The sequence below is a fragment of the Carassius auratus genome, chromosome 43 (genome assembly GCF_003368295.1).
Source record: "Carassius auratus strain Wakin chromosome 43, ASM336829v1, whole genome shotgun sequence".
Lineage (NCBI taxonomy): Eukaryota > Metazoa > Chordata > Actinopteri > Cypriniformes > Cyprinidae > Carassius > Carassius auratus.
The window spans coordinates 21,289,750-21,312,873 of NC_039285.1; the positions used below are offsets into that span (position 1 = coordinate 21,289,750).

The 23,124-nt window shown below is 37.8% G+C and overlaps 1 protein-coding gene across 3 annotated transcripts in view; it reads right to left on the reverse strand.

Moving 5' to 3' along the window:
• LOC113061878 (protein c-ets-1-B) overlaps window positions 1-22,408 on the reverse strand; it is a 42,442-nt gene extending 20,034 nt beyond the window's left edge. Inside the window, exons 1-3 of one of the 3 annotated variants that reach the window (XM_026231363.1) lie at window positions 22,263-22,408; window positions 20,759-20,857; window positions 15,983-16,133 (exon numbers count right to left, since the gene is read on the reverse strand). In XM_026231363.1, the coding sequence (XP_026087148.1) occupies window positions 15,983-16,133; window positions 20,759-20,827 (220 nt within the window). In that variant the 5' untranslated portion in view covers window positions 20,828-20,857; window positions 22,263-22,408. Of the gene's footprint in view, window positions 1-3,719; window positions 4,013-15,982; window positions 16,134-20,758; window positions 20,858-22,262 lie in introns of those variants that run through there. The other 2 variants (XM_026231364.1, XM_026231365.1) reach the window with 2 other exon arrangements.
• Between the last annotated feature and the right edge of the window lie 716 nt (window positions 22,409-23,124).

The following is a 23,124-nucleotide window of genomic DNA, read 5'->3' on the forward strand; positions in this document are numbered from 1 at the left end:
AGTGACTTGTACACTTTTCAACAAATTATAAAAGCTGTAATCAGAGACCCTCATCATACTAACCTTGATTACCCAGATCCGTGTTTGCACAGCTGTCAGGTAAGCAAGGCATACTCAGGGCCTGGCGAAAGTGCAAAGAGTCTGATATTACAGAAACCTATCTGTTATGTAACTTGGGAATCTAGGCCATTTTCAGATGCACCCTTGAAGATGACTGTCTGCTTGAATTATCATCTCTTAACACACCTGAAAATGCTTGGATATTGCTTTTGCACGAGTGCTCAGTGTGCGGGTATCTAAAGTTAGGGTGTACAAGTGGGGCCTAGCAGGGGTTTGGGATGAGAGAGTGCAATGTCTTAATCAGATAAAGGTGGGCAATAGGCAGTCTACCCAAACCTCAGACATTCCTGTCACTCACTGAACCCTGAGACGGACACAGGGCAAGAGTGAAAAAGAAGGAGAAAGGGAAGAGCAGATATCCACATCAAGGGTTAGTTCTCTAGTCCGAAATGAGTGGGAGGTAACCCCTGGCTGTTTCTCATGTTGTTGCTGACTCATTTCACACTGCTAAGTAGACTTTGGGCAAAGATGAAAGGATTGACCCTGTTGTCAAGCATTTTGACTACGCCCCTTTCGAAGCAAAGCTCAAAGAAAGTGCTGAAGACTTCTGGCACAGCAAAACTGCCTGGGTAGGAACAACATTATCCATTTTGGTAGCAGATGTTACATGGGTTTATCTTTGACCGTAAGGCCGCTTTAAGATCTGTGCTGTGCCACAACACATGATTCATACTGGTGAATGACTTGTACGCTCTTAAGCAGGTTGCACGGTCAATCTTTTTGGGTTGCTCGAGATTGTTTTGTGATAACTCAATATGCAATCTTATTTTAGCAGCTCCATTAATGAACTTAAGTGTGTTTATCGAAGCTATCCTGTTCTTGTGTAGGTCCCATTGTCTCGTCATGCACTACGTGTCTCTGGGGTAAATCAGATAATCTTGACTGAACTCTAAACAACTTTTGTGTGACTCGATTGAATTCAGCCATTCATTACTTTTGTATAAACAGAGTCAAAAGCAAATGAGGGGCAGGGGAAGGTGGGCATGTTTTGGACTAGCCATTGTCTTCAAGACACAGCTCGCTTGTCTTGATTTAAGACCCAATACAAACTGGGATCAGGTGCTTAATGGCTACGGCCTCTCCGCATTAACGACGCATACATGCTAGAAACTATCATTTGTGCCAGTCTGCCAGAGCTTTACACTCTTACAAGCACTTTGTGCTAAACAATGGCACCAGCAAGGTGCACATATCCATTCTTCCAAAAGACGAAAGCAGCAGACCAGCAGTAAACAAGTCTTATGTGGATTTTACAGTATTTCCCAGTGCACTCCATTCACCCTGGCCTGAACATTCACTGTTAACTGAACTCGAGGGAGCACGTCTTGAGAAATTGTTTAGCAAGATAGCATGATATTTTGGCAACCCCCGCTGCAAGTATCAGCACTTTCTTAGCACACAACTGATTTTCCATCCGACGAGAAATCTTGTGCATGTGTGTTGGAGAGTGTTTGTGCATGTTCATGTGCCAGTGCATTTGTAAATGTAAACTCTGCAACGGTGTGTGAAAAGAGAGCAGGCCCTTGTGCATGCAATAATATGCAAACCTAGTAATGATTCATATCACATCTTGCACATCGCTCTGGAGTCATCATGTTTTAGCTTTCATTCTGTCATGCTTGCAAAGGTGAATGCCTTTTTCCATGATGTATTAACAGCTGGTGGTGTGTGTTTGAGAGGTTGGGAGTCAGAATTCTGTGTGTACAACCACCAGCTGTGGTCGAAGCCAGTCAGCATTTTATCGTAGGGAAACTAGCGGCCACTGAACTCTCCCTGCCCTTCCGGGCCAAAGAAGAGGGTCATATTCCCATATTGACTCCACCGGGCTAAGGCATGTGCTAACATCCCACTTGCATACTCGTCACTTTATTCCAGTCCTCAGGAGTACAGATAGGGAGTGTGAGACTGCTGACTGCTTAACCAGCATGGCATCTATCCTCCCTCTCTACCTCCCTTTTCCCTGGTCAGGCATGCACCCCCTCCTGAGCCGTGCTGGGTCAGCGGTGGGGGTTAATGGATGTGGTATGAATGGACAGTGAAGCAGAATCATGACATACTTCATTCAGTTCAGATTGACCACTCTTAAGCCAAAAGGGAAATTCCCTGCCATGACATGAATGCATGAGGTTGCACAAGCACACTCACATCAAAACGCAAAGAGAAATAAAGAAAGATGAAACTTTAATCACGCGTTAACAAGGAGGCCCATACTATCTGCATTAAAGAACTGAAAGCCCAGGGCTCAGACAATGACCAAATAATGAACTTAGACTAAATGCACAAGTGCATTAGAAGATGCTATATTTTAAAAGTCAGCTGAACACAAAAAAATAATCACTCATGTAGTTAAAATTCAAGCCTGCTGGTGATGCATGAAATGAAACATGACTGTGTAAAGCGGAAAAGTGTGTCAAGTCATGAGAGTCATTCAACATCAATCTCTTGTCAGGACATTACTCTTCATGTACAGTATTTGCTGCAATAACCTTGCACTGTAGCAATAAAAGAGTCCAGTTTTGCACATACTATCAGTATATCTGTTCAAATTATTGAAAAACAATGATATGGTCTGAATTCCCTTATACAATAACACCGTATTAAACCCATTCAATCCTGTAGGTAACATTGTGACATACATTTACAGAGTTTTCAACTATAAATGAGTATGACTACATTCCATTAAAACGTTTTTACATGACTGGCAGAAGTAGTCACATGACCAGAGCTGTTTAATTCCAATCTGAAAGCTCAGTAAAAGAAAGCATGGAAAACATGTCATTATACACATAACAAATCTGATTTCTATAACATTTAAAGAGTATACAAACAGTCTATTATTGCTGTGTCATGATCACAATACATGCAAACATGTCGGTGGTTACATTTGTGGCCAGTGGGAAAAAAAAAAAAAAAAAAAAAAAAAAAAAAAACAAGGAAGAAGAACGAGAACAAGAAGAACAAGACATAATAAAGAAAGAAAATAATTCCCAATATGTAACTGGCTAATTTCCATAATAAAAGTGGAAGAAAAAAAGGGTGTAACAAATGTAACAATGTTAAAATATAAGTATTCTTGTATTAATCGATACCTTTTCCTACAATAGACTGATCATACTAAATTATCTTAGTCTACTGTGTGCAACTTTCTGTTGGATCTTATTGAACAACTAAGCGATTTGTCCTCACTGGTTTCAATTGTGATCACATATAAAACATGCATACTATCTTTGATGAAATTAGACTAGGAGGTAACTGCATGTGCTCAGTTAGCTGTGTTAAAACCAACGGGTTACATAATAAAGATTATTTGTATAGCATTAAATCAGCGACTGGCACATCTGGAGCGCCGCGTGCAGGCTGTCATCATACCTGTCTATCACTCGCTGATCAAAACCAGTTGATGTTGCAAAGACTTTCGGAAAACTGCTGTCTGACATCAAATCATGACAGTATGTTACATTATCTCGATTTCAATGCATTTCACACAGACATTACCTCAATATACACAAAAGTTACTCACAGCTGACTGGACAAGTGACGAAGACGCGTTTTGCAATAATCTACAATCATAGGGATGAGAAAACGAACAGAGCACTTACCGTCGACTTTTTCAGATTTGATTATAGTTAACGGCTTAATATCGACAGCTGCCGTCATTGTCACGCATACAATGCAGAAAGTCAGTTTGGATGTTTTTAGTCCCAAATGTGTCCTCCAAAGTCTGTCTGTGTGCCAGGGGTTTCTTAGAAATGACAGGTTTTCCCTTAACAAGATCCGATCTCTGAAGTATTGAAGCGACTCTTTCCTCCCTCTCTCTTTCTCCGTTCTATCTCAATCACTCTTTCATGTCCTCCCTCTGTTAGTTACCCCGGTCCAGGGCGGTTCTGTGTGCGGCACGGAAGAGGCTGATCCCCGCGTAAAGGGGCGGCGTTACACGCTCATTCAGTTCAATTACACTCCACTCTGCTGTCTCTCCCTGGACGCGACCGACGACGCGACGCACGCGCTGCCAGAGCTCTGCAAGGTTGAAGATGCATTTCATTTCAAAACGTCCACTAATTCAGCTGTGAGATCAGCTACAGTAAAATGAAGGAAATACTTTTTTTTTTTTTTTCGGAAATCCATTGGTGTAATTAACCTATATAATTATATTTTTTCATATATATATATATACTATATATATATATATATATATATATATATATATATATATATGATTAGACCCAATTGAGCATCTCTGGAGAGAACTGAAAATGGCTATCCACTCGGGGTGTGCTCGAAGCCGAATACCTTATTCGGAAAGTCACGAATGATGGCTTCAAAAATGAATAACAGATAACGAATAATTCTGCCCAATATTCGTCTGAGGCTGCAGCACAATCTGGTGATTACTAGATTCACAGGTGGGCCAGGGGATTTTGGCAATATTTTTCACAAACCTCTAAATTCACTCAATGAGTGTGTGAAGTGAATGAACGTGAACTATGAATGAAAAGAGCGCAAATCAAACACGACTGCCAATCAATTAGCCACTTTTGCCACTCAAAAATGTTGTGATTGATACAGATACAAATACTGATACAAATACTGGCTTCGCTGCAAACCCCTACTGTTCACCAATGTTTACCATCCAACCTGACAGAAGTGGAGAGGATCTGCGAGGAGGGATGGCAGAGGATCCCCAAATCCAGGTGTGAAAAACTTGTTGCATCTTTCCCAAAAAGACTCATGGCTGTATTAGATCTAAAGGGTGCTTCTACTAAATACTGAGCAAAGGGTCTGAATACTTAGGACCATGTGATATTTCAGTTTCAGTTTCATATTTCCTTTTTTAATAAATGTGCAAAAATGTCAACAATTCTGTGTTATTCTGTCAATATGGGGTGCTGTGGTTACATTAATTAGAAAAAAAAAATGAATAACTTTATATTTAACAGTAAAATACTGTTAAAATTACAGTTTATGAAAATGAAAAAGATCGCCATTGTATAATTTGCAGTGAAAAATAAAAATAAAATGTAGAGTTACAATCCCAAAATTCCTTGCATGACACTTCATATTCAATGTTTTTTCATTAAAATAAATGTTTCTTCTTAGTGTTTTCTCTCTCTCTCTCTCTCTCTCTCTCCCTCATCAGTTGTGTACGTCTAATGTTGTTAAATGACTGTTTTTTTGCATTATTTCAGGGTGTTACAATGATGGTGTTTAGTATTTGTGAGAATGACACAGTGCTCCTTCTATATATAAGCTAAGCATTTCACTTCTCAGCTGTTTGTGATGAGCTTTGATTCATCGTGTGACCTTCTTATCACCATCTGTTTTTGATGGTTATCAGTGTATTACAGTGGTACAAAACAGATATTAGTACTTTACATCTAAGTACAACATGTTTCTTTTATCAACATTACATCAAAGACAATTTTATTTTTCATTTTTTTTAAGTCTGTGAACCTAAAATGTCGCAATTATATATTTTTTTACAATGAAGGTCTGGCAACCACAGCTGTATGTTACCATAAATGTCATATTTGTTGTTGTTGTTGTTGTTTTACAGTGTGACTCTTCAGTATCAGTCTACCATTTGTTTTTGTTTTTGTTTTTTTTTTGTTTTTTTGCACTGCATCTTTAAGAACCAGATGAATATTTAACAGTCATTCCAATCAGCACACACCTTCTTGTTTTCTATTGGCTGTGCACAAGACTACCATACATGGTTTCCCACAATGTATCGTATGTAAATATAGTTATGCCACCACTGAAAAATCAGTGTAAACACATTTCAGATGTGGCCTTGGCATCCACACCCCTTGTTTTGTTCCAAAATGCATCTCCACCAATAAAACCGAGCATTGAATTTTAAAATACGGTCACCAGGGATCACAAAGTTGTGATAGCATCTGACCTGGAAACGAGTTTGGTCATTTCTTGGGCACAATTGCCACTTGAATGGTTATGGGAACTTCCCATTTGTTAATGTCTCTTACTGTAAGGGCCTTATTCAATACAGAGAAGCTGAGGTTGACAAACAGAGCAGTTACACAAAGAAACAGAGGTCACATCTTGGTCCATTATTCGTGCGAGTATTCTTGAGCAATTTCTTCAGACTCAAAAATAAAATAAAAACAAGAGAAAAATGTTGCCTAACTACACTGATGCAATCTACTGCTGAAAGTGTCATATCGCCATAATAGCTCACAAACACTCATGTACTTGCATGTGCTGTACTTTGGCGATTTCAAAATCCGAGAAACGCTGACCTCCGAATGAGGAATACGACACACATCGCTCTCTCAAGAAAAGGCTGTCAAGGGCAAGAAAACTGTCCAGTCTATTTAAAAACACAGATAAACAGTGTAATCCGCACTAGCTCGTGTTTTAGTATCCCATCTGTCATCGTGAATGGCTGACGGTACGCTCAGTTGAACTCTCACCGGAGCGGAGGAATCACACGAGCAACAAAAGAGGATAAAAAGACACGTCTCTCGTCTGGTTAATACACAGAAAATGATCTGAAAGTAACGACCCAGCCCTCATAAACACCTCGGAATATTTCCTGCCCACCTTGACTAGATCAGTACAAACCCAATTTAGGATTTTACAGAGGATCCTCTCACGTTAAACGTTAAAAAAAATAACAATAAATAATAATAATCCACTTTATTTGCATTAAATCAGCGCTCAAACCTCAACAAATGCATATCTGGTTGCTTTCGACTCATGTTGTGAACAGTTCAAATTTATTTTATAAACTGAATCACTGGATTTGAGCAAAGATTGACTCTTTACATTTCTATTATATCACGTGTGATTGATTTGTAAATGTTTTTGAAAGAATTATGTTATGCCCACCAGGCAACATTTATGTCATCAAAAGTATGGTACAAACAGAAATATTGTCAAATTAAAATAATGTTTTTCTACTGGAATATATCTGTTAAAATGTAAATTAAAAAGCTGAATTTTCGGCATCATTACTCCAGTTTTCAGTGTCGCATGATCCTTCAGAAAACAGTCTAATATGCTGATTTGCTACTCATTTATTATTAGTGTTTTTTTTTTTTTTTCATCCACTTTATATGCATGGAAACCGCTAAAATGTCATCGAACGTATATCTGGTTGGTTTTGACTCATGTTGTGAACAACTCAAATAAAATTTTGTAAATCAAATCACCCTGCTTATGGATTTGAGCAAAGATTGACTGGCGTCTAAAAGAAGGTGAATGGAGGCGGAGGGATGAGGGCCTGCGACTGCGTTAACTTAATTAGTTGCCATGCTTTTGCAATTTTCATGTGCTGATCAGCTCGTTTCCTAAGTGAAGCCCAACGGCTTTGACAGCTGTGGGAACGGCTGCCTAGAACACATTGGGGATTCGTGCGTTTCCGTAAAACTAATTCTGACCTCCCGGATTTTCCACAAAGAGCTTCGCTGATGGAAAGCTGAGGTAAGACATGTGACCAGCACAGGTCTCTGTGTTCAGAATAACCCTATTATCCGGGTCAATACTAGGCTGCGAGTACGGTGGCGCAAATCTGCGAGCGCTGCTGAGAGGCCGGGGAGCCAGCGGTATTGATCAGCTATGGATTTTTAAACAGGGATTCTTCAGAGTGTCCATTAAGCTGTCTGGATAGTGTTTCATCCGACAGATATGAGCGATTATGGAAATTGCTGAGCCTTTATGGGGCTTCTGTGGTCACAGGAACCCGTCAATGAGAGCTGGAAGGAGGAAGGGATCTTAATGGAAGGAGGAGATCTCGCACTCCTCCCCCTTCTGTTAGTCAGTCACTCGCTCATTCACTCGTTCGTTTGACCCCATCTCACTGCTCCGCTTTGTTTTAAGTCTTAATGAGCTCCTTATATGTACTTTTAAAAGGACAGCCCAGGCTCCCTTGTGCCGAGAGACAGCCATTAAGACTAATGGGGTTGCTGACTAATATCAGAGCCAGAGGTTGCTGAGTGGCCCTTTTTCTCCTTTTAAGAAAGGACGTCTATGTCCGACAAAGTAGAAATCAGCCAATTAGAATGATTTCTGAAGGATCATGTGACACTGAAGACTGGAGTAAAATGTAATAATGCTTCACAATATTACTAATTTTAATGCATTTTTAATCAAAGAAAATGCAGCATTGGTGAGCCGAAGAGACTTGGTTCAAAACATTTAAAAATCTTAAATTTTCACATTGTGTATTAGATCCATGAATTGTTTCGGTTGTAGTATGACTGATTGGCCAACAGCCAAACACCTCCGTCAGCGGCTAGTGTATATTCTTAATGTTCCCATGTTTTGTTGGCTGCTCTATTATAAGATGGAAAATTGTTGTGGACAAACCAGCGAAGCCTGGGTTAGGAATCCTACTCAGAATTTCAGGATTTCTCAGAAACCTCCTCAATGCAGGCAATGCTTCTGTAATTATAAGAAATTCTGCATGAACACGGGGGAGTCTTGGTTTTGATTCATAAAACCGAAATTCATTCTTTGTCCAACTTGGGCTGCAAGCAAGTTGTTGACTCCCCAAAACAATCAGTCTCCAGGATACAGTGAAGGAAAAACCCGTCACACTTACTGGAAGCATGTGCTTTGCTTCAGAACTGTTCATAGTTGGATGGGAATTTACCCTGAGGAGGGGAATCAGGACTGTGTTAAGGAGGAAGACCCCGGCGCAGACAGCGCTTCTCTGATGCCACTGTGCTGTTGTCATGGTTTCGATGGTTATGAGGTATGAGATGATGCAGTGCAACAACTCTATAATGACTACCATCAAGAATCGAGCCACGGGTGCTAACAGGAAGAGCTAATGCATGACATCAAACAGCATTTATACTGGGAGTGGGCAAAAACCTCATGAGTTATTCATAAAGGTCATAGTGTTATGCTTAATTCATTTATGTATTAAAAAAATACTTAAATGAATGATAAGTCTGGCACAGCTGCAGAAACAGTTTCACATTATGCAACACATATAGTAATAATAATTATAATAATTAAATTATTAAAGATAAAAAAGTGTGTGTGTGTGTGTGTGTGTGTGTGTGTGTGTGTGTGTGTGTGTGTGTGTGTGCATATATATCAATAAATATAAGATTATAAATAAAAAAATCTATCATTTTAAAAATACAACATGATATAGTTTTTCTTATATCAATTTTGAAATGACAGATTTTCTAAAGATTGTTGAATCTTTTGTGTTTTTGAAGATTTACTTTAAGTCAAATGTATATAAAATATAAACATCTGGGAAATGAAACACCCGATATCAATATAATATAATGATTAAAAAAATCTAATATTAGCCAATAACCAATATGACAACAGTGCCAACCCTTATGGACGGTCAGACAAAGTACCAGCTAACACATTTCAGCAAAAATAAAATATGCATAACATAAAGTAACACTGAGGGATTATTATACTGACGTCTCACAGTGACACTGATTATTAAAACTATATATCATTCACACAGCAACAAACACACATTAACATATAGCAAGTAGACACTTGTGTGTGGTGAATAGTTCATGAGGACCCTGGACAGCAGATGGGGGTTCACTGATGGTGTCCCAGACAGAAGAGGAGGGGGACTGCTTGAACAAAGGCAAAGCTCTTTCTTATCAATTAGTACTGCTAAAAAGGACATCTCTCTCCTCCATTAGCTCCACCACGTGCCTGCTATTCACCCCATTGTGTGGCAAATTACATTACATCTCTCCATTTTGCCCTCTTCTTCTCCTCCCCTCTCTAGGCGTCTCTGCCCCCCAGACGTTCTGTCTTTTACAGGCACACACACACACACTTCTGTCCATTGATCTTACATGTCAGGGGCTGCTGGTTTATTCAATCCATCATATACTGCAGGAATGCTACAATACACGAGCTATGTGCATTAAATATCCTGTCTTTCTTAATCACTCACATGGTATTCTAAATCTGTATGACTTTCTTGCTTTGTGCAGCACAAAAATAGATCTTAGATTCACTCTCAAAATCAGAAAGAGTGACGTGACACTCAGCCAAGTATGGTGACCCATACTCAGAATTCATGCTCTGCATTTAACCTATCCAAACCCTGTACATGCACTCCCCCCACCCACAATTCCTCCCAGCCCAGGACTCGAACTCACAACCTTTCAATTGGGAGTCTGACTCTCTAACCATTAGGCCATGACTTCCCGAAAGAGCTTTATCAGAATCAGAAACAGCTTCATTGCCAAGTATGTTTGTGCGTACAAGGAATTTGTTTTGCTGAGTTAAAGATGCCCCACACAAGTTCAGACAAGCCTTTGTGAAAAATAATTAGCATACTTTAAAAAAAAGAGTACTTACAGAAATGATGAACTTTAAAAGAATATACTTTGGTGTGGACTGAATGTAATCTTTGAAACACCTTACAGCTTGTTATTTACAATTAAATGAAAATGCATTATAGGAATATTTCAATGCAATTAATTGAACTTAAAAGTGTGTTTTATGACCCGCTTACAGGACTTCAGTAAATCATTATATGCAATTTCATAATTCCATCTTTTGTCTTTGAAATATGGTTAATGTTACTGCTGGATGTGCTGACTAACATTTAAAGCATGATAAACTAAACAATATTTTAATGTAATTTCTGTTAGTCAACTAAAAAATAAGTTTACTTCTTTAAAACATGATGATTTAAAATGTATTTAAACTTTTACTTTGACATTGTCACTAAGTGTACTTTTCTAAAGTGTACTTAAGTGTGTTATGAAACATAGTCATGAAAGTGTCTCAGTAACATTACACACACACACACACACACACAAACTACAAATACACTTTCAGTACAATTAAGTGCATTTTTACAGCACTCAACTTGAAAGGACTGCTTTTCTGATACTTTTATGGTGCACTTTCCATATGTAAACTGACATTTGTACATTAATGCTTTCAAATAAGATCTTTTCTGTTCCACATATTATATATTACGTAATATATATGACAAAATGTTCATGTTTCACTGAACTATCCCTTTAATTGTACAAATTCTGAATTGTTCAGCTTGTGTAATTGTTGCCTATACATGTGATTTTGTAATATCATGTAACATGGATGGCCTTTGTGAAAACCGTAATAAAGAAATAAAATGATCTGGAGAGTTAGTTTTGACACTTGACCTTGCTAAGTGGAGCTGTAGTCCTAAACTTTCACTCATGTGCACTTACAGCTAAAATGATCTCTCTCTCTCTCTCTCTCTCTCTCTCTCTCTCTCTCTCTCTCTCTCTCTCTCTCTCTCTCTCTCTCTCTCTCTCTCTCTCTCTCTCTCGTTGTGTTTTATTGTTGGGGGAAGTGTGTGCAGGACTGATTAGCATCACTGTTTCCTCCTTTCCCATAACCCCCAGACCCCCGCCAGTTGTCTGTTTATTTTAACCCAGAAAGAAATGGGCCTTGTCCCGCGAGGACGTGCCCCTCATCAGAGACAGCACTTTCCTCCAAACACACACACACACACAGACACTGGAAGGTGCTTCCACACAACATCATACACACACTTTTCAATTTCAGCTCTGCAGTTTCTCCTCAATTCAACTTTCCAGTTGTCAAATAACGTAAAATGTAAGCCAGCGGTGCCAGAGCTGCATAACACAGCTGTCAAGTGTGGCCCAAATGTGTGTGTGTGTGTGTGTGTGTGTGATGTGGGAGTTTACAGTGCTTGTGTGATTTTAATGGATGGAGCTGTGAGGAACATGCATTTATGTGTGTGTGCATTTGTGTCATTGGACTTTCTGTAAACGTGAAATTTGAGCAATGAAGTCTGGTGAACAAGAGAAGTGGAGGTAACAATTTTAAACGATATTATAAAATAGGGTGACCATTCATCCGTTTCTTCCCAGAAATCCTGACCAGGATTTCTAAATTTCCTAATACGTCCAGTTTTCCTATTGACTTGTTCTTTTGCAGCACATGCATCATATGCACATGTATTTGAATTGCACTGTTCTCTGCTGATCCTGCCTTCTTGCATGCCATGATTGGGTGATTATGTAGAAGGCCTGCATGCTGTTGGCAGTGCTGGGGAGAGTTACTTTTAAAAGCAAGGTATTACAATATTGCATGACTTCATGAAAATGTATACTTAGTTATTAAAAAACTAATCATTTATAATGTACTTTAGAGTAAAACTTAATATGACATTATTAAAGTGCACTTTTCAAAAGGGTGTTAAGAAGCATCATGCAAGTGTATTTTTCTTCAAAAGCACTTAAAGGTATAGTTCACCCAAACTGAACATATCATAACACATGATATATGTATATATATATACAATAGGATTCAGCATGGTTCTTTTTCACAAGGGCTGATCATGATAAGAGAGTACTCTCCAGAGTTAAAAGCATTTTATCATTGTTAAATCTCTAGATTTCCCCAGCATTTTATCCAGAATAATGTCTCATTGCATAATGGTTGCATGGCTTTTCTTTGGAAAGCATGTGATAAGCAGCATTCACATCTGGACTGTAGAGAAGTAGATTTGTTACATGATTGCATGCATGTTAAATAGAAAGGTATAGTCTACTAATGCATGTTCTTTGTGAAATATAATTACATCTTGATGGACTAGAGGAGCAACAGTGTGACACGTCGCAGAAAATTGACACAAGCTTTCCTTCTCCACACACAAGTCCCATATGTGTAGTATGCAAAAGCCGTTTCTAGCGTGTCTCTGGTTTAACTGACTGCACCTGCACCAGATGCAGGACTCGTACAGCTCCGCTGAAGCTGTCTGAAAACATGTGGGCGTCTGTGCATGTCTGTGTGTGTTATAGTGTGTCAAGAGGCACGCTTCATGGCACACCTGGAAACCAAAGGCCGGCCTGCTGTTCTAACAGTCATGGAAAACATTCCACCTTCATTTGCAGCAATAATGCCCTGGTTTGTTAAACATCATAAGCTTTTGCACGTGATTGGAGAGTACTTAAAAAAGGACAGAGGGAAAAATGACGTCTGGAAAGCCAAACCATGTAGTCAAAAAAATTAGATCAATAACTACATTTGGTCACATCCTTCTGAAAGATTTTGCCGCTGTGAAAAGGACGGAAAAACTGAAATAATCCCGAACTGAAAAACTGAGTCTGTCAACTCTGAGGTAAAGCTTTACATCATAAAGTCATGCTTAAAGAGCGGCGGTTCCCATTCGTTCTCTGTGGGAACTAATCAGCCAATTATGTGAGGGATTGTGGGACTGACAGTGGAGCGAAAATCAAGTGAGTGTGTCAGAAAGTTGCAAAATGCTAAACATTATGCAAATGAGGAATGCATTTTATTCTAGCAAGGCTGTGGTTGGGAATAGAAGTAAACTCTCTTAAAATCAGTAGCGGTGAATTCAGATAAACTGGGAGACTTCTGCCTGTCTCCAGACACTTAATTGCATGTCATTTCCAAATAAATTAAAATGCATCAGTTTAAATGTATATTAAATGCAAATGCATGAACTTTTTTGACCCACTTTAGCAGTGCTTCTTTATGTAGTGTCATAATTACTTATATTGTCTTTGAAATATCGTTAAAGTTACTGCTGAACGTACTGACAAGCATTTATGATAACCAAACTTTTATGTCATTTACTGATGGCTAATTTCCATTGTGAAAGAAAAAACAACCTTTGGACACAAATTGCATGCTATTTACTATTAAATGAAAATGTATTAGCCTAAACTTATATTAAATGCAATTCCATTAACATTTTTTGCCCACTTAAGTAGGACTTCATATAGTTTTAATTACTTCTATTGTCTTTGAAATAAGGTTAAAAGTCATTCTAACTGCTAAAGGCAAGGGCTTGTGTGTGACAGGAGGGCGTCCCGTTTCATTCTGACTAACAGCTGTAGCAGTCCAACGGTTTTTGCACGCGGTGGCTTGGATGACAGTTCATGAGTGTGTTTTGAGGTTACCGTCTCACACAGACGAGCTCGTTCACTTTAGATCTGACTAAACCGTGCCTGAGCCATGACTAAAGAAACGACCGAGAAACAGCATCTCTGGATTCTGCCGGCCTGTAAAATCTCTCTAAACTCATCGTTTTAAATAAAACCCCAAACATCAGAGCGTTCACAGTGCTTGACCCTCATGCATCACCTCCAAGGAAAAAGTTCAACAGGTCGTTTTTTTCCAGTTGAAGTTGTTTATGATGGTGCGACATATATTCATACAGTGAGTTGCTCCAGCAACAAACATCAGCAAATCCCATCAAACCCGACCCGGCCCGATCCCCCCGGGGCCTGAGGCTTGGGAAAAGGACGGCCGCTGCTGAGCCCTTGCGCCCCTGTACCCTTGTGGCCTTGTGTCCCAATTGGGGAGGTGTCAAGCAATAGTTGGTGCCACAGCTGGATCTATCCAAGCATGCACATGCACGCACAGATGGCGCATGTCGACGCTGTTTCTGGCGTTTTGAAAAGCAGGGAGGCTGATGTCAAACACTGGGAGGAATGTTCTTATTCTGAATAAACATTTAAAAAAACTGTCCTGGACAGAAAAATCCAGAGCATGCAGTCACCTCCTCGATCCAACACACACAAATAAAAACACACACTGAGTGTGGCAGAGAAAACATTGTTCTCTGGGGGACGACGGGGACATTGACCCCCAAAGAGATGCTTTTACCAGATGCATCGCAGTTTCCTCCTCCTCAAATGTGAAGCGTGTGTTTGCGCACATGCACTTTTCACAGACTCTCACACACACACACACACACACACACACACACACACACACACACAAAGATCTGTTTAAAACCAAACAGGCCTCAACTTTATATTGTGTCAAGAGTATATTGACCTCATTCTGAGTCATGCGTTTTTTTCTGCCCACAACCCTTTTTACGTCTCAAATATGACATTTCTGAGTGAAACTAAAATTTTTGTGAGATAAAGTGTTGGATGGAATGTTTTTAGTTACTACTAAAACATTTTAGTTTAATAATATAATTTAACATTTTTAAAATGTTTGTTCATAATCTAAGAAAGGGAATATACAATGTTGGTAATAATAATAATAATAATAATAATAATAATAATAATAATAATAATAATAACATATATAATTTTTTTTTTTTTTATATGTTGAGGTAAATGAATTTGTCAATGTTGACTGTCCAAACATCATTTATTGATATGTCATAAAATATACAGTAAGAATAAACTTTATTTGATTATTATTTATATTTATTATTTTATTTTTTATATAGTAGTAGTAATTGTTATTAGTAGTCGTATAATAATAATAATAATAATAATAATAATAATAATAATAATAATAACATATATATATATTTTTTTTTTTTAATATGTTGAGGTAAATGAATTTGTCAATGTTGACTGTCCAAACATCATTTATTGATATGTCATAAAATATACAGTAAGAATAAACTTTATTTGATTATTATTTATATTTATTATTTTATTTTTTTATATAGTAGTAGTAATTGTTATTAGTAGTCGTATAATAATAATAATAATAATAATAATAATAATAATTATTATTATTATTATTATTATTATTATTATTATTATTATTATTATTATTGTTATTATTATTATTATTATTATTTTTATTATTGTTGTTGTTGTTGTTGTTGTTTATTTTATAATTATTTTAGATTTTCTAAATAATGTTTATTATGTTTATTTTAATTATTTATCAGGGAAAGGTAAATACTGGAAGTATAAAAATGTCAGTTATAATTATGCAAACATAATTTATTTATCAGAAGATATACATGAAGAAACTTGGCCTTGATTCGTTAATATCCCTCAGTCAGTCGTCCCAGCGCACACACACACACACACACACACACGCACACACACACACACACAAACACACACACACACGTATGCTGTGTTACCTCTGGGGCTGTAGTCTGGCCCGTTGGGCACCTCCTGCAGGGGGGTGTGCTGGCCGTACAGGGGTCTGGGTGGAGCTGGGTTCTGTGGGTGACACACGGCGGGGGGCTGCATGTGAGGAACCAGAGTCACTGGCATCCCACCACTCGACCTCTACAGAACAAACACAACACAGACTACTGAAGCTAGAGCTGGGATGATGGTTTTACCTCGGAAAGCCACAGAGATGACTGGATGATTTACAGTTCACTTTAAACACAGAATATATAAACCCTTTTTGTGTCAAAGGTGTTTTGTCTTTCATTCATAACCGCTTACCACCGGTAAACGGCAACTATTTTACACATAAAATTCCCTGTGTGGCCCGAGGCAGCTCGAGTTTCAGCAAAGTGCTTGAGAAGCAGTTTTATTCTTTTGATCTCGGTGGGACTCTGACGTCAGGCCAGGACAAGGGGAAGTCAGACAGTGAGAAAATAAAATGATATAACATAAAAACATAAATAAAAGAGACACTAGCAGAGAACTTTGATGAGTCAACTGGTTCCTTAAAAGGGCCATACCTATGTATTTTTAATTTTCATGAAGATCTCTTATAGTGCTAGTAAAGTTTAGGACCAAAATAGTCATATTTTAGTTTTGCCACAGATTTTATTTTATTTTATTTTATTTTATTTTTGTTATTTATTTATTTATTTATTTTTTAATTTAATTAAATTTAATTTTTTTGCAAATTGTGACAGATTTATTTTACAATCTATACAAAAATGTGGCACACACATACACATAAACAAACAAACACATTTCTAACATTTAGTATGTTTTCATGGTAGTTTTCATAAACTCTTTTATCTCAGAGAAAAGTTAGATTTCTCACAATCTGACCCCTTTAAGAACTCGTACTATACTCGATTATTTATAGGACACACTACTGATTAAAAATCAATCAGTACTTTGCGATCAGAGGTCATTGTTTGAATTTGTTTTACAAAAAGAAATCTGATCAAGGATCAATTCTGGCATTTTAATAGCCTTAAAAAAAAAGCGCCAGTAAACAGACAGAAGCATTAACCTCTCAATCAGTGCGATCTGCGTCTAAGAGTCCAGCAGATCCACAAACAGTCCTTCATCAGCGGGATGTTTTCTGACAACGGCCTCTGAGCCTCATTCTGATCGAAAATACCAGTTTGTGACAGATAAAGGTCCATTGAATCAACTTCCCCTGGCCAGAAGCACATGCCATCACACAATTGTGTAGAAGATTGTATGTGTACAGTACACAGGCATTGTCCCCGGCTTGATTACAGTCTCGGGAAACTTCTTGAATCCAGTGTTTAAGATTGATGAAACAATGCTGTTTTTGAGACCAAAGCGTAACGGGCCTTCAGTTTAGAGGAGATTATTCTGCACTATGTCAAGATTTTCCATGATTAGCCACAGAGATTCAATCAGTTCTTCACACAAAACTAACATGCGGCTTCAGAGGATTTGGACTACAGTCACATGGAGCACTTTTGTGATACTTTCATGCTGCTTTTTTAATCACTTTGGTGCTTGACAGACCCAGTCCACTTTCAAAATAAGTCTAGTTCGTAGTTAGAACTATTCCTGAATCTACACTATTCCTAAGAGATGCTCCGTAACACTGTGCAACCCCTACAGGATGACACAGATATTCCTCTTGAAAGGACAACAGAGAGGTTATGAACTGTGTCTGAGCTCCTGTCTGTCTCCAGGGCCGGTCTCCGCAGCCTGACCGATAAACCTGCTGTCGAGTTAAGACTGTGGTTATCAGCTTTACAGAGCTGTGCTCGTTGGAGGATCGGCAGGGGGCTCGGACGGGATCGAGGTTAGGGTGTCTGAAAGTCTGTCACTGGAGTCATGGGGAGTGGAGACAAGCAGTCGAGAGCAGAGAGAGAAACTGATGATGGTGGAGGGAGAGACGGAGGCAGAAAGGAGGACGGCTGTAGGATTTATGGAGTACAGGAGGTTCCCGTCCCATACAAAGGGCAATGCCACCCCTGCCCCCATTAACATCAGGGAGCCGGGATATCAAATTAGCAGTACCACATCAGGTTGTGAATTAGAGATTACTGAATGATTCTGGTTCTGATTCCTTACCGTTACCAGTACGTCTGCTTTTAATATATTTTAAACCATAAATATACAGAAGAAAATTAATGCAACTCCATTTCTTAATGAGATAATGAATGCAAAATAATTATCGTAAAAGGTGTTAAATCAAACCTTTGCGCTATAATAAAAAAAAAACTGACATTAACTACATAAACTAATAAAATCTGTAGAGCTATCTTCTAAAGCAATGCAAGTTGCTTTCAAAACAAGCATCTGCCAAATGCATAAAATGCACTGAAACTTAATAAATGGGTGGTAATATTTCATTTGTTTAAATTACGATAAAACAGAATAAGCGTATTTAACGGCGTTGTGATGTGAACATCAGTAACTACACTGATTTAAAGCTCTGCGTGTTGTGATGTGTTCGATTCACTGAAAAGAACAAGGGTCATGAAAGTCATTCGTTTGGGAATTGGACTAAACTGGTGGCACAGAGACAATGTTTTATTCACTACGAAGAACAGACTCATAGTCTCACTACATTATCTGTGCTTAAGGCTTTTTGATTCACTCAAAAGGACCAGCTCATGAGAGTCATTTGTTCTGCACTGGTTGCTCGGTATGTTTCATGCTGTAGATGCAGCACTGTTGAAAAAGTAATGCAAGAATCACTGTCAGATAATATTTGCAACCCTCCAGAAAAAAAATAAGTGTGTGGTGTCAACAGGAACTACAACACTAGGCAGACTTGCTGTTTTAGTCTGTAGTGCTAAAGACAGACACTATCTGTGGGTCTTCCTCAGGTTCACTGGTCTTCGTGAGCGAGCGAGAGGTGGAGGAGATGTTCAGGGGAAGAGATGAGATCACAGAAGGTCTTTTCTTCTTCAGCGCATGTAAATTAATGAACCGGGAGGGAAGCCCCGTCTGCTTAGCCTTTGACAAGCGTCTCCATTTCCAAAGCCACGAGGTCAGCTGAGCAGATAACAGAACGGTGAGTCCCTGTATTAGGACGAGGCCGGGTCGGGTGGGGATTAGCATGCGACCCTTTCCGGCTCAAACACTAACAGCCCTGTCTGTGCATACTGATGCCTGACTCTTTATCAGACACTCACCTGGGCAGAATCCCAATACGCCCCGAATCATCTCTTTTTTACAAGCGCCCAACAAACTACCGTAACCCTCTGACCTCTAGACAGGGTGGAAGGGGTTAAAAGGAGGTAAATGTTTTTTTTTTTTTTTCCTTAAAGCATCCTCATATTAATTCTTCCGCACCCTTTGTATTGTTCTCTTCGAGAAAAGCCCATTGCTCTCCAGTCACACGCAGCTTTCTGTGTGTAAACAACATTTTGCATTCAGGGGGGGATTTGTTGTCACCCCCGGGTTCACATCCATTTAATAGCACTGAAATCACATTGATATTCACCTTTCTACAGCATTTGCATCTGCTCAGACAATAGCAAATGTATATGAAACACCTGGAGGCAAGAAACCACGGTCACAGAGCTGGGATATTATTCTAATGTGGCACAGAACAAAATAAAGGATATGTCAATGGACAGTATTATATATACACTACATTTAATATATATTTAAAGGGATAGATCACTCAAAAATGTAAAAATCACTCAGTTGTTCCAAATCTTAATTAATTTATTTCTATTCATTTTCTTTCTTTTGCTGAACACAAAAGAAGATAGTTTCAAGAATGTGGGTAAGAGAAGCTGGCAGCGACTGACTTCCAATTTTTTTTTAAAAATAAAATAAAAAAAATAATATATATATATATATATATATATATATATATATATATATATATATATATATATATATATATATATATATATATATATATATATATATATATATATATATATACTGTATAGTAATAATAATAAATTAATAAATAAATAAATAAATAAAAATATTATGGAAGTCAATGGGTACTTTTGTGTTCAGCAGAAGAAAGAGACTCATACAGATTTGGAAGAACATGAGAGTGAGTTAATGATGCCAAAATGGTTAATTCACCCCCAAAAAATGTTGGCATAATTTCCTCACTCTCATGTTCTTCCAAATCTGTGCGAGCCTCTTTCTATATATATTTAATTACGGATACAATAATACATATTAATAATTGTGGCATTATATTGATTACAAAAAAAGGTCCAGTTTACAATTTTATAACAGATACATACACTACCTTTTTCTTGTAAGACTTTTTTGTACTATTTTAGCTGTATTTAAATTATTTTTACAGTTTTATGGTTTCAGCGTTTACTGCATTACGCTTTTGATGGCAAAATTTGAAGTAAAATTTGACATATTGTTCTACAAAAGAAGTTAATAAGCCAAAAATTAAAATAAAAAAGGGTTACAGCTATGCTACCAAAACCGTGAGTATCTTAATGTGTATGGATTTGCCCCATTCATATCCATTGTCAGTATTTTTTAAAGAAAACCTTACATTTATGTATTTTTTTTAATTATTATTTTTTTTTTATCCAAAGCGACTTATAATGCATTCAATATATGCTTTTTTTTATTAGCCCTTTGTCCCATTCATTTCTGTATTGATCAACATTATGCCACAAATGCCGTTGATGTTGATGCTGCAGCACTCATGGCTGTGTGTTCACTTGTTTCTTACACATGGCTAGTGTGGGCAGCTCAGAGTGATTTACAGTGGAAGGTGGAGGTCTTACCATTACACCCAGACAGTCAGGCGGTTGAAGAGCCTGACAGGAGGAAACTGGATCCAAGTAGTAACTCATTCTACGAGCTGGAGCTGCAGCGATGGAGGCCTGCAGACACACACACACACACACACACACACACGAGAGGTGAGGACCTCGATCAATCACACACTGTTTATTCCAGAGACGAGGCTCCACCGTCCTGGATTAGTAATAACCTGCCACTCAGAGCTAAAGCTGACATGAACTGATGGAGAAGCGATAGAGCATTCATCTGTTGCAGTGTTATATCGTTTAAGTGTGTCTTAATCAACCGGACTGGGTGCTGATCAGATCAATGGCATGATTTTGACTCTCATTGTTTACTTCTGTGAAATAAGAACACTTTATTAAATATAGTAGTCAGCTGATATTGCTTCATCAGTGAGCATGAGAGACAGTGAGGCAATTACAATAGAAGTGAATGAAGGCAGATTTATTTTACGCTTAGAATTTAATCAATGCAATTCAATTAATTATTATTTAAATAGTAGTAGCACTAAGCTAAGAATATTAAACCAATCAAATACAGAGCAATAAAGTTTGATCTCTTCAGAAACAGTCCAGAGTCTGGCGTCTGTCTCTTACTCCTCCTTTTCCACCCTTCCCTCTCATTCTTACTGCCATCCCTTAATCATTGTTTACTAGAGCAGGCATTAGAGAGAGAGAGAGAGAGAGAGAGAGAGAGAGAGAGAGAGAGAGCTGGAATCCAGCTGTGAGGATTCTGTTTCTGGAGCGACTTCATGATGTACACATGGACAAGCTGACCAACAACTGAGGATTCACCTAAAACAGCAGTGTGTGTGTGTGTGTGTGTGAGAGAGAGAGAGAGAGAGAGAGAGAGAACATCTTGAAGCGCTTAGAGAGAGTGGCATCTGATGTTCCTCTGAGTCAAAGGTTGAGGTGACTGTCACAGACAGATCTTCCAGAGGTTATCACAACACTCTCATATCCAGCACAATGCACTTCACCATTCCGAACAGCACGTAAGAACACAATTCAACTAACAGGATACTATTAATAATAATCATAATTAGCATAATCTGCTTTTCTGTTTTCTACAAACTATATACATTTGTCTTTGTTTATTAATCTGACCTAGTTATTTTGATCTCACATAATGCAGAATGTAAAACCGAAAACATTTTAAAAGCTTTTTTTCTTCTTCTTCTTCTTTTACAAATAGTTTACGTGGGAAAAAAGAAGAAAAAAAACAGAGGGATGGATTTAAAAGTCATATTAAAGCGATAAAGTTGCGAAACATTCCAAAATCAACTCATCATGAAAAGTTCGATTGTTGCCCGTCGCTATCATCTCTCTCTCTCTCTCTCTCTCTCTCTCTCTCTCTCTCTCTCTCTCTCTCTCTCGTCACACTGAGGTTCCTCGCGCTCCTCGATTCATCCTGATCCCGAGAGTAACTTCAGTTTCTGTGCAGCTCACGCGCTCAGAGGAGAGAGACGATCTTTGTTCTTACCGTGGTCTGCTGGAGTCGCTGGAGTCTGGCGGCGGTGGGCTGTCAGCTGCTGTTTGTACCTGGCTCGTCTCTGGAGAGGAAGGATAAAGCGCACTTGCTGGAGTCCCACCCTCTCCGATCACTGCGCCCCTCCAAAACCTTTCAGGACTCTCCACGTCTAACAAGTGTGCACCGATACATACGCTCTTATATATATATATGTGTGTTTATTTATTTATTTTATTTATTTATTTTTTTTTTTTTTTTTAGATTTAATGAGACTAAAATTGAGTTAAACTCAATTATTATTATTATTATTATTATTATTATTATTATTATTATTATTATTATTATTATTATTATTATTATTACTTATACTACTACTACTACTACTACTACAATTTATTATTATTATCATTATTATTATTATTATTATTATTATTATTATTATTATTATTATTATTATTATTATTATTATTATTATTATTATTTCAAATATATCAAGTTCCAAAATTTAATCTTTATATTTGTTGTTTATGTTGTTATTTTTAAATGCACTAAAACTACTACATTTATAGTGCATTTAAACATAACAACATAAACAACAAATATAAAGATTAAATTTTGGAACTTGATATATTTGAAATAATAATGATACTAGTAGTATATCAAATAATTAGAAAAAAGTAAGAAGATATTTTGTTGTTGTTGTTGTTGTTGTTGTTTATTCATTCATTTATTAGACAAATATTATGTCTTTTTGAATGTAATTAAAGGTAAATTCTCTTGATATTTTACTATAAGAGACTTTTGACAGCTTTAGGCACATATAATGATCTAATAATGTCTGGTACACACATGATGTGAGCTGTTGGGACTGTTG